General features: G+C 58.3%; 1 protein-coding gene across 2 annotated transcripts; it reads right to left on the reverse strand.

Moving 5' to 3' along the window:
• Positions 1-15: 15 nt before the first annotated feature.
• Positions 16-8,719, reverse strand: SYTL1 (synaptotagmin like 1). Of its 2 annotated transcripts, none has more exons than XM_037149741.2 (15): positions 8,598-8,719; positions 6,278-6,506; positions 4,745-4,893; positions 4,451-4,520; positions 4,326-4,371; positions 3,800-3,872; positions 3,443-3,543; positions 3,196-3,309; positions 2,791-2,954; positions 2,415-2,511; positions 1,955-2,113; positions 1,603-1,681; positions 1,386-1,485; positions 416-621; positions 16-238 (listed from the first exon to the last, which is right to left on the reverse strand). In XM_037149741.2, the coding sequence occupies exons 2-15, from the start codon at positions 6,466-6,468 to the stop codon at positions 99-101; spliced, it is 1,689 nt and encodes a 562-aa protein (XP_037005636.2). In that variant the 5' UTR covers positions 6,469-6,506; positions 8,598-8,719; the 3' UTR covers positions 16-98. The 2 variants fall into 2 exon arrangements, with proteins under 2 accessions (XP_037005636.2, XP_053516074.1); XM_053660099.1 differs by having other exon boundaries at positions 6,278-6,536.
• Positions 8,720-12,333: the final 3,614 nt, after the last annotated feature.

A 12,333-nucleotide genomic window follows, 5' to 3' on the forward strand; every position in this document is an offset into this window, starting at 1 on the left:
GCCCCTTATTGCCCTTAGAACAGACTTTATTGGCTTTCTCCAAGGGCAGGCCCTGAGATGTGGGTCCAGAGAGGGGTCCGGTAAGGCCTGTCAGGCAGCTATGTCCTGGGGGCCAGGTTGGTTCTGAGGGGCAGAAGGCCGTCCACCCACTCGCACGGTCGCTCCAGGAGCGCCTGCCACAGCTGCTTCTCCTCAGGTGTGGAATCCATCCAGGGCACCTGGAGCCCATAGCTGCTGCCTGGGCAAGGGCAGAGGGCGTGGGCATGCTGGATACCGGCCTGGTCCCAGATTATGCACCTACCTCTCACTTCTCCGTGGACACCAAAGCTCACAAAAGGGCAGAGAAGTGTCCAAGGCTCCAAACTAAGTCCCTGCCTCCCAAGACTGACAGCCCCCAGGGTGCTGCCCCACTCACCAGTGCCCAGGCTGAGGCGTGTGCCCCCCAGCTGGCGGCTGGCCAGGGCCCCATGGTCCCAGAGGGAGAGCTCCGCACAGGCCTGGCGCAGGTCAGCAGGCCCGAAGCCATCATAGACCATGGTGTGGTTGAACACGGGGCTGAGGCTCCTTCGCACCACCCTCGTCCGTTGGCGGCTGGCCCGGCTGTCGTCAGGCAGCACCGAGCTATGGCATAGGTGGGCTGGCATGAAGTGGCTTCCCCCACACTGCCCGGGACCCACCAGTCACTGAGTTCTACCTGTGCTCCCTCACAATGACATAGCCTCTGGCTCCTGCCTGAGACTTGGCCTCAAGCCCTCACCACCCTGGGACCTTTGCATTAGCCTCCTCTCCGGGCTCCTGCCAGAGGAATGGCTCTGAAATGGGGTTTTGCTGCTTCCTGCTCAGTGACCTTCACTGACTCCCTGCTGCCCCCAGAGTAGTTTCCAAACTTTTTAAAGCCTCGGAGCCCTTTCTGCGAGATAAAGTATTGCTCAGAAGTACAGAACCTAAGATAAAAACAATGTCTGGTTGAATCAGGGCTGGATCTGGAACCTCCAGATCACTCTCCATTGTAGGCCTACCTGCATTTCACTCTCTCAGGGCAGGCCAGAGCCTGGGGGGACACCACCAGTGGTTCCCCCAGAGCTTACTTTGAAAACCACTAAACTGCAGGGCCTCACAGCCTGGCCTTGTGGGTCCTCCACGGAGGGGCACCTGCGACCTCCCAGGTCCCAGCCTCAGCTCTCCAGCAAGTCCTAAAGGTGCCAGCCGCTGAAATGCAGCTCCTCAAAGGTGTCCTCAACTCCCCGGACTCAAGCTGTCCCCTTTACCCGTGCTCAGTGGTCAAAGCGCAGATTGAGGGGATCAAGGGTGGGTGATTAGAAGGGGGTGGGGAGCTCCACTACAAGGCAAAAGGAAAGGAAGTGGGGAGGCCCCATGTCCCTCACCATTGTATGTAAGTATCCAGAGATCCTGAACGAAGAGGCAGGAGGTCCTGAGCTTCCTTCACCCAGAAGTGCAGCTCCCCGCTCGGAGGCAGTCCTGCACCTGCGGAAAGCCTCGGCTTGGGCTTTGCCCCATGGACAGAGCCCGCCCTCTTGTGGGACAGAGTCCCCTGCCTCCCAGGGGCTGGTCCAACTTGGTCTCTCGTCGGAGGCCACTCACCCTCGGAGCCGGCAGGGACGTACTTGAGGGACAGAGAGAGCCACCCACGGCTGGGAAGGTGGTCAGGAGAGGGCAGGACCTGCGAGAGATGGCTCGTCAGGGAGCCGGAGCGGGGACAGGGCCCAAAGCAAAGAGGCCACAACCGGGTGGGGTCTCCAGACCCCCAATGGGGCGTGGTTAGCAGAGAGGGCGGGATCTGCAGGGGCGGGGCCAGGTCCTGGCACCCAGTACTCAGGTTTCTGGGCTAAGGGGAGGCTCTGCGGAAGGAGTCTAAGGGATCTAGGGGAAAGCTCGGTGGGGTGAAAACAGGAGATGTGTGCCGTGGGTCCTCCACACGGGTCAGCTGCCTCACCCGGGGCTGCAGGGGGAGCCAGATGGCCTCAGAGTCCCAGTCCCACGTATCCAGGGGCACTTCAACTTCTCCCAGAAACAGGTTGCGACCCAGGCTTTCGCGGTGCCACACGGACAGGCTCAGCACGCGGCCCGGGAGCTCGGCCTGCGGGACGGAGTACTGGGGGACAGGAGGTGCGCTTTAATGGAGCACCGCCGACGGCCCCGGCTCCAGTGCTGCGGGAGTGTTGACCGGGGCTTGTCCTCCCACACTCCTTGCAGGGCGGAATCCTGGGACGCCCCGAAGGGCATTAATGGCAGTCTGAACGCCGCGCCCACCACTAGACTCCCTGCTGTTCTTCCAGCAGAATGGAGGGCTGAAGCGACGGGCAATGACGATGCCAATGGCTGCCCTGCAACCTGGCCCTCAGGAAGGGACATCCAACTCGTGAATGGGGGCCGCCCCGTCGTCGCAGCCTTACCCGGAGAGTCTCGTTAAAGACAGGGTTCAGATTCCGTTTCTTCACAGTCGTCTTGCGTTTGCTCTGCTTATCCGGGAGGAGGTAGCTTTTGACGTAGCTGGAGTGGGAGAGGTGAGGACCAGATGAGCGAGGGCCGGGGAGGCCCTTTCGGCACCTCCTCCCGGGCCTGGGGGCTTCCTCAGCCACAGCAGGGAACACAGCTTCACGTGCCAGGCCTCGCGTAGCTCTTTACAGGCGTCATCTCACTCAACCCCACGCCTCCCAAGAACACCGTGACTCCCATTTTGAGGACCAGGAAACAGGCCCAGACAGGGGGTGGTACTGGGCGGTGAGAGCGGCTCCCTGGCGCCCCCACCCGCCCGGGCGGGGCACTCACGGGTCCGAGCGGCGGCGCCGCGCGGCGGCGAGGTTCTGGCATTGGATCACGTGTACCCGCAACTCGGCGGTGGCTGGCTCGTAGCGCAGCGAGAAGTGCACGGAGCCGCGCACCTGCACACCCGCCTCCACCTCCCCTGACAAGCTCATCAGGCTGCCGCTCAGCTGGGGTAGATAGAGGGGATTGGGGTGTCAGAGCGAGGTGCAGGCTCCCACTGGGGCTGGGGAGCGCGGAGGGTTCAGGCGGAGGTTAAGGGGACAAAGCGAGGTGACGAGGTAAAGGGCATTGGGAGGTAGCTTGCCTAGGAGCTGGAGTGTTAAGTCCGGGGTCGAGGAAGGGGTGAGGCAGGGACTAAGCGTCGGGATGTGGGGAGGAGCGGCGTCCCCGTCCCCTTGCCCCCCTCACCGTGGAGGAGTTGAGGCTGGACACGGAGGAGCTGCTGCTGAGCATGCGGTCGAGTGAGGGGCCGGGCTCCGGAGCCTCCTCCCCGTTCTCCAGGATCTCGGACATCGCCTGGATCTGGGGAGAGGGGAAGTGACGGGGTCCCCGCTTTTCCCAGCCCCTTACTCGCCTGTGCTCGGTCCCGACGGCTCACTCCCCGCCCTGAATCCGCTCCGGGTCTTGAGAGCAGCTACGGGCCGCTCCCGCCTACCTGGGATGGGCGGGGCTTCGGCTCCTCCTCTCCACCAGAAGGCGGCTCCAGCTCCGGGTCCGCCTGCTCCTCGTAAACCTGTGTGTCCCCTGGGCCAGGGGCTGGGGTGGGGCGCAAGCTGCAGAGCCAGCCCCTCTCAGCCCGCCCCGAGGAAATCTGGAGGAACTGGTTTACAACCCCCATGACCTAAAGATTGGGGCCCCAGTGCTGCCCTGGGGTTGTCCATAGAGACCGAAAGCCTCCCCCCTCCCCCAATACTGGAACAGGAAGGTCAACACAGGTGGTTGGAGTAACTTAAGAGTTGCCTCTGGCCCCCACAACTTCTCTGTGCTCCCCAACACATGCCCTCCCACTTACCTTCCTGGGCCTGCGGCTCCTCTTCATGACCAGAAGCCTCTGGGGGGACATATGGTGAGGGGAAATCAGGTCCCTGAAGGAAGCAAGGGGTAGAAATCACAGTGGGGACTAGTGATGAAGAGACAAAAGGTTATGATGGGGTCAGAGGTCAGAGGCTCCAGCTGGCTGCCCCAGCTTTAGATTTAGCACAGCCATCAGGGCAGGGCTGGCAACCACCTGCAGGACCAGTTGGACCTGTACCTCACACCCCTTCACACTTCAGTGCCTGCCCGGCCTGACTCCCAGGGTCCCAGTAGTGGGAGAGTGTAGTATTTGAGTCCTGGACAGGCCCTGCCCATTCCTATACCACCTGTAATAGCCAGATTCAGAGATTTCCTTAGAGGTCCATACACCCATTTGGCAGAGAGGAGAACAGAGGCACAGACTAGGCTCTTCCGATTCTCAGGCTGGGTCTCTTTCCCAACACATCCCACCGCCATGCCACTGTACATTCATTCATTAGTTCACTCACTCACTCATTACTCACCTCAGCCTCACTGAGTTTCTCCTGGGGGGCCTGGTCTATGAGGGGCCTAGGCGTAGGGAGAGGTGGTCAGGGCCAGGACTCAGATGACTCGTAGGCACCCTGCCCTCCCTGCCACCCCTACTCACCCGGGCTCCAACTCCTCTTCGGTCTCTTGCCCCGCAGCCTCAGCCTCGGTGGTGCTATCCAGAGCCTGGTCTGTGCACAGGTGAGAAGTTCTGTGAAACCCCTTCCGCAGAAAGTCTGGCCCTGGGAGATACCACCCACCTCCCATAGCCCACTGGTCCTGGAGGGTGGTACTCAACCAAAGGCACAGTGCCAGGGGCAGCAGGGACTGGAACCCAGGGGCCCTCTACCTGTCCACATACACTGGGTACCCCGGTCTGCATGAAGCCTGCCTTGCCCTCAATATCTTCCCTTACCCCTGGAGCTCTTCTTCCTGCGGATAGAGGCTCGGACAAGGTCAGAGCCGAGGTGGGCATGGTGGTGCCGTTGGGCGCGCGCTTCCTGGAACCAGTCCCCGGTCAGGATTTTCAGCTGCCCAGAGTCTGCCAGCGAGGCCCGGAGCTTCCTGGAGGATAGGGGAGGCTGTGGCTGTTACTACTCACCCAGCCAACGTTCCTGCCACCCACTGTGTGCTGGGCCCTGTACCTGGGGCCAGGGACACAACGGCAAATCAGACTTGATCCCTACTTTGGAAGAGCTCAGGCTGGTGGGGAGACTGAGTCTCGAATAGACAAGTACACTGTAGAGAGGTAGGTGCTGTGATGGATATAAGAAGGGCCAACTGTGAGATGAATATCAAACTAGGTGCCAGTGTCAGTTGTAAGCAATTACCACTGTAAGGCCACCAGGAGTTATGGTTCCTTTGTCTTGTCGATCATTAGTAGTTATACTATAAAACATTTACTGTAGCTACTGTCTTGCAGCAAAGGGTATCTGTGAAGACTGTGGGGTCACCTTCTACTCTGACTTAATCTTCCTATAGGTAACTTACTCTAGCATAAATTCTGTTATAATTCTGGATTGCCTATCTAAAAATAATAACTAAAGCAAGCAGCCCTGGCTGGTGTGGCTCAGTGGATTGAGCACTGGCCTGCAAAACAAAAGGTTGCTGGTTCGATTCCCAGTCAGGGCACAAGCCTGGGTTGCAGGCCAGGTCCCCGGTTAGGGGAGTGTGGGAGGCAACAGATCCATGTATCTCTCATATATAGATGTTTCTCACTCTCTCTTTCTCCTTTCCTTACCCTCTCTCTAGAAATAAATAAATAAAAATTTAAAAAATAAATAAAACTCTTTAAAATTAAAACAAATTAATAAAGTGACTGCTCTGCATAATCCCTCCTAACACTAAGAGGAAGTGCTCCTTAGCCACGCTTTGCAGCTGAGGACAGTGGTGCTGGGGAGGTTGGGTAAGTTGCCCAAGGTCACACAGCTAGGAGGTGTCTGTCCCCAAGCTCTACTTATAAGTCCCATGCTCATCTGCCACTGTGCTCTTCCAGGAAGAAGGAACGACCTAGAAGTGAAAGGTGGGTGTGTCAGGGACCGTGGAGCACCTGAATGGCTGTAGTGGACACTCGGCGTATGTGTGTGAGGCGTATTGGTGGTTACTGGTGGGAGACGAGATGTGGGAGGCTGGCAGGGACCAATCAGGGAGCCCTTGTGGACCCGGCTTAGGAGCTTGCCCCTGAGGCAGACGCCGAGGAGCCTTGAGAAGGTTTGGGCTGGCCGGAGCGGGCGAGCCTGGAGTTCGGGAAGCCGGCAGGGTGCTGTTGCAGCCTCCCTGAGAGAGGGGATAAGCTGACCTGGCCAGGAGTACGCGGAACCAAAAGGCAAAAACCAAGAACTACTCAGATATCTAAGAGGCGGCGTGTCAGTGGGGGCGGGGTGGGGTCCCTCAGCTCCCAGTGCCCGAGGCCCCCTCCGCCTGGGCTTACTGCCCTGTCCTTCCTCACCTGACCCGCCCTTCCTCCAGCTGGCGCAGGTGGGCATCTCGCGTCAGGACTTCAGCAATGGCGTCCTGCTCCTCTTCCGTCAGGAAGCTGAGGTCCAACAGCTCATTGGCCTTGGGCTCTGGCTCATGCTCCATGAGGGGGTGAGGTGGGGTCCAGTGCCCTTCTTGAGATGGGTGGCCGCTCTGGGGCATCAGCTGGGGCAGTGCCCTGGCTGGGCACACATGACTCCCTGGGGGCAGACGGGGGGTCAGGCCAGGCCCTGCACAAATATAGGGCACATCCTGGTGTTGCCTTCCCCTTTCTGCCCAAATATGGCAGGGGTGGGCAGAGTACAGTCCCAGGAAGGCTGAGGTCAAGGGGGCATGAGATGCACCCATAGACGCATACATGCACTGGCCTGTAAACACACTCAGGGACACACTTACAGGCATAAACAGAGACTTGTGCACACACAATGATACATGTAAACACAACTACCTGCAGACATACACCTAGTCACACACGTACACTGGTACCTGTATAAGGACAGGCCCATGCACCCCTGCTCCCCAGTGAAGGGCCCTACAGAGTCATAGGCCCAGGCCCAGGCCCCAACCAAGAGACGGACCTAACGTTCCCAAACCTGCACAAGGCCCACGCACATGAAGACAGGCAAGACCCACAGGGCGGGCTCATCTGTACAAGAATAAGCCCTGGGACAAAGATTTGTCCCTACATATACACAAATCACACAGACCTTTGCACACACAAATTGCTACCCCTACCCAAGGGGACTGTGAGCTCCTTGAAGGTAGAGAGAGGCTCTCACCCCCAAAGCCAGTACTCTGCACACAACAGATGGTTGGTGGGAGCTTGATTAATTAAAGGCAGAAATACGTCTGCACACACCTGAGGAATGAACACACACAAACACGCACCCAGACACACAGGCACACACACATATCTGCTCACCCTCCCACCCTGGAACCGCCCCTCCCTCCATCCTTCACCTCCACCCTGCCCTGGCCCATTTGGCCTTCCTGTCTGAGGCAACCTCCTCCCCAGCCTACACCCCTAACTTCCTCCCACCCCTGAGGTAACCGTCACCCCCACCCCCACAGGCCTCCAGCCTGGGGATTCCCTGGCTGCCAGCCCTGCCCTCTTGCTCAGACGCCCTGGGCCCCTTGCTCTGGCCACATTAGTCCCCCACCCATGCTGACCCGGGACCTGGCTGGGGTCTCCGTGGTGGAGGCCAAGTGCTGACAAAGCAGCTCCAGCCGCTCAGGTACCATGGTGACCCCGGAAGCAAAACATGTGCCGGGCCCTGAGGGGCGTGTGGGTGTGTGGACGTGGCAAGGGGCCCGTGACAGGGCCGCGAGCAGAGCAGAGCCATGGCCTGAGCCCATTGGGCGGTCTCTCCTCCCTGTCCTGCCTGGTGTGCAAGGACACCGGGGTGAAGGCAGGTCCTGGCTTGTGCCCACTGCCTGCGTTCTGTGTCCTCCCCACTGAGTCAGTGTCAAAACCCAAGCAAAACCCCCTCCCTGCGGCCTCACCCTCGCCCACCAGGCACTGCACAGCCAGTGTGAATGCCTGCATGCTCCGCATTAGCCCCAGTTCCTGCACCCCTCCTGTGCCCGGAGGACCCAGGTATGGCAGTTCGGGGCTCTTCTGCAGCTGCTGCGTGAGCCCACAGTGGTGTCTCTGGTGAGCTGTGTTGTTTGGAGAGCGGGTCCAGCAGGCGTGTCTGCAGGCCGAGGACCCACGAGCCTGTACGCTTTGCCGGCACAGATAGCGTATCGCTGCAAGTGTGTGTGTCCGGCCGTGGTGTGTGATGCTGAAAGGGTGGCTGTTGTCTGTGTGATGTGTTCAGTGACTTTCTGGGTGACAGTGTTGTGGGGTGTATTTCCTGCTGTGCTGTATGCGTCACCGAGTTGTGTGTTGTCGTGTACTCTGGCACCCCAAGGGTCCCCAGGGGTGTGTGTGTGTGTGTAGGTGCGGGGGCAGTCTGTAAAACTGACCCCACTCTTGTCCTGCAGGTCTGCCTGGAGCTAGGCTGTGGGCACCTGAGCCCGGAGTCCCGGCAGCACAGGCCTTCCTGCAGTCCTCTCTCCTTCCGGAGGCAGAAACAAGTATCTGGTCTTCCCTGTTGTTTCAACACTACGGTACACACCTGTTGGTCAGCACAAGGGTCCGTCCAACTGTCTGGCTGTTCCGGTCCCCGGTCCCCGACACACTCCCGCCTCCCCGACCCCAAGGTCCCAGAGGGTGTGCTCAGGATACCAGGTGGCTGCACCTGCCCCTCGGGACACTGGCAGGAGACCCCTGTCCTGAGGCATGTTACCTGTAGGGGTCCAGTATGGAGGGGACACCTTCGTAGGGTGGCCCCAGCTCTCTTGGCAGCCGAGTTTCAGGGACCGGGAGAAGAGCAAGTGAGGTACTAAGGCTGACTCAACCGCGAGTAGCTGCCCCAGTACGAGGAGGAAACACCTTCTCAGGAGGGCCTGATGCAAAACCGGGCCTGGATTTTCGTTCCCCAGGGGTGGGCCCTAGCCTCTGCTTTCAGAAAACCCAGAGCCGGTTTGCGGGGCGGGAGATGCCTGGCCCCGGGCCCCAGCTCCACTGCAGACTTACTGTGCGATGCCTGTCACCCCTCAGGGCCTTGGCTGCCCCAACTGCTGCATGGGTGGCAGTCCTGCCCTGCTCACTGAGGAGCTGAGAGGAACTTGCTTTGAAAACAAAGTTAGAAACTTTCTAAGAACCTGGCTAATAGAAGAACCGCCCTAAGCAGAGTTTCTGCTCTGCTGCTGTGTGACTCCGGGCAGGTCTCTTAACCATTCTGAGCTGCAGTTCCCTCCAGTGCTACCTGTGGGCCTCGGAGTGTGGAGAGCCTATTAGAAGGGAAATAAAAGTGCCTGGCACAAGGTGGTATATAGTGGTACCAGGTGTCCCCTCTCCAACAGAGTCCCTTCTGACAACCACTGCCCCTCCATGTCCTCATATGCCTCCTGGGAAGTGCTGGCCACAGCACAGCTGCTGTCTCGGCCCTGCTGGGCCCTGTCTGTTTGAGGCCTGGGCACCTCCAGGGCCAAAGTGAAGCTGCCACACCCTCTGTCTCTGGGAAGCCCCTCTGAGCGCCCTATTCTGCTTCCAGATTCTGCCCACTCTGAGAATGGCTTTGGGCCCTAGACTACGTCAAAGCTTTGAGACTAGTCCGCTCCGTTCCACTCTGCCTGCCCTGCTGCGGCTCTCTTCCTGGTATGAGTTAAAGATCAGAGGGTACCTCCCAGACTCTCAAGAGGGGAGGTGGGGCAAGGAGATGACTGTAAATGACACCCCACTCCTCCCTTCATCAGAACTGGCTTAGTAATGTTATCACCACTCTGAGCACCTGAGGGTCCCTCCTCTACCCCAGAGCAAGGTCCAGCCTTCCCCATTTATTTTTTTGCAGGGTCAATCTTATTTTGTGAGTCTCTTTTTACTCATCTGTTAAATGGCGGTAATAATCCCTTCTCAGATGGTTTTCACTGCAAGTCAGTGAGATTCCTGCCGGTCCTTCATAAATATACACACGTATTTGTAAAAGCAAACCTTTGAGCCGTGGGCGGGGTTACTGTGACGCCTGTTTCCTCCATCCAGTCTCCCAAAATGGAAGAAAGGCGGCCAACAACATCCTCGCCCCTCCCGTCCTGATCCTGGCTCCAGCCAAGGGCGCTTCCCTAGCCCCCACCTCCCACCTCTCAGCAGCCCTCACTGCTGGAACACATCAAATTTCGACTTCGTTCTTTACTCTTACAGCTTCCGAATTTCCTTCCTCTCTCTCTGATCTCCTGTCTATAGCTCTGACTCTCCCTGACGCTGGTCCTTCTGTCCAACTCTCCTGTCACTCTGCCCCCTCCCAGATGAAACCTCTTATGTCCACGTCGGACCAGCCCCACGTCCTGGCCCCCAGTGTCCCCTGCAGCTTCCTGCCAGTCACCAGACCTCCCTCCCTTCCCTCCAGCCTGGGGCTTCTCTATCCGTCCCCCATCTCCTCTCCCTCCCACAGCCCAGGTCCCAGTCCCTGCCTAGTCTCTTCTGGAAGCCTCCTCCCTGTCTCCTGGCCTCCACACCCAGCCCCTCTGGCCTTAATTGCACAGCTATTAGAGGGCCCTGTCAACGCCCCGCTTTGTCATACCTCAGCTTTGGAAGGTGCCAGCTGACAACCACGGTACCCTGTGACCCTTCAACAAATCTGCTCCAAATCAGCCCAGCCTCCCGGAGACACTTCCACTGACAGAAGTCTCACTGTCTCCCCACAGTCCACCCTCCTTTTGGGCTGCCCAACCCCTCGGCCAACTCAGGACCCCACCTGTCTCCAACTGTCCTTAGAGCCTAACTACAGACTCTGCTCCCCGTTGCTTCAGCAACCCTGGCCATCTGTGCTCCCTAATCCTCCACTGCAGGATGCTTCCCCACCGGCCACCGCCCTCTGGGGTGGGGTGGGGGCTCAATGTCGCTGCACTACGACTAGTCTCTAGGCAGCTTTCAATGGCCAAGAAGCCCCAGATCTGGGTTAAAATTTCCTGGAGGGCCACATGGTCCTGCACAGCCTTGGATCAGTGATGGTCTCTGGGAGCCTCACTCTCTGCCTTAGAACAGGGTCAGCAACAGCAGCATCTCATAGGACTGTCATCGGGAAGGAGTGTTCCCTTTCTCTGGTCTCAGGCGCCTGTCTCTCTCGGTCACAGAGCCCCGGTCCTTTGGATAACCACCCCTCCCACCCTCCTTCCTTGTGCTCCAGTGAAGCCTTCTTGCAGATGGTCCTGAGCTGGGGCTCCAGAGCGAGCTGTTTCTGCCTCTGAGACCTGGTTCTGCTTTTCCCACCTCCGTGACCTCAAGCAAGTCAGTTGCTTCTCTGCACTTATTTCATTGTAAAATGGGAATGACACATGTACCCCACGGGGCTGTGGTGAGGCTAAATGATCTAATACCTTATGACGAGGCCGGGCACATAGTAAGCACTCAATTAACTGTCGGGTGATTTTCACGGGACCTGTTTATGCCCTGCCTCTGCAAGGCTAACTGAAAATCCTGCTAGGTAGAGGCAGGCCTTAAAACTGTTTTCTAGCTCTGGCCAGCGTGGCTGGGTTGGCTGGAGTGCCGTCCCATTCACCGAAACATCACAGGATCGATCCCGTCAGGGCACATACCTCGGTTGCAGGTTCCATCCCCAGTTGGGGCACATACAGGGGCAACTGATCAATGTTTCTTTCAATGTTTCTGTCTCCCTTCCTCTCTCTAAAATCAATAAATGTATCTTTGGCCAAGGATTTAAAATACATCTTTTTAAAAATCCCAAACAATAAAAAACCCTCTTTTTCTACTTTGCTGTGGTTGTCCTTTGTACTGGAACTCACACCTGCCCCCTACCAACCAAATCTCAGATGGACACCAATATGCAAGAAAAAAATTTGAAGAAATTTTTGTGAAGTGTGGAGGGGAAACTTGCCCCGGAGAAACTTCAGGCTTGGACACCCCAGCACTGCGGGGTCTGGGACGAGCTGACCCAGGGCTTGGAGGGCCAGCAGCCAGAGATGTCCTCAAGGCCAGCCTCAGGATGAACACAGTGGACCCTCAAGATTCAGAGACCAAACCCTTTACTGGTTCAACTAAGTGACACATGGATAGGGCAAAATTGGGAAAGACTCCACCAATGAAGTGCCTTGTAAGCTGGGCTTTGGGAAGAAAGGCCGTGACTTTAGCAGGTGGGAGGCACAGGACCAGAAGTGAGAGCAGCTGGAGCGCAGTGTGGGGAGGGGCCTGCGGGCCCTGAGGCCCAGAGAAGTGCAAGCACAGTGGGTCAGGAGAGGGGTGGGGTCACGGGGGGCGGGGCAAGGAACCTGGCACTGTGAACGACACACATGGCAGGGGGCAGGAGCGGGGCTCAGGCTCTCGGCAACCCCTGGCTCTGAACCCTGGGGCTGTGGTCTGCTCAGCCCCGACTCCCCATCCTCCTGTCAAGTTCTTCCCAACAAGGACCACGGGAGGAGGTTCAATATTCATTTGCCTTGAAGAGAAAGCTTTGGGATGGTGGGTGT

This window comes from Artibeus jamaicensis, unplaced genomic scaffold, assembly GCF_021234435.1.
Source record: "Artibeus jamaicensis isolate MK-2021 breed Jamaican fruit bat unplaced genomic scaffold, CSHL_Jam_final scaffold_847, whole genome shotgun sequence".
In the NCBI taxonomy this organism is placed as follows: Eukaryota; Metazoa; Chordata; class Mammalia; order Chiroptera; family Phyllostomidae; genus Artibeus; species Artibeus jamaicensis.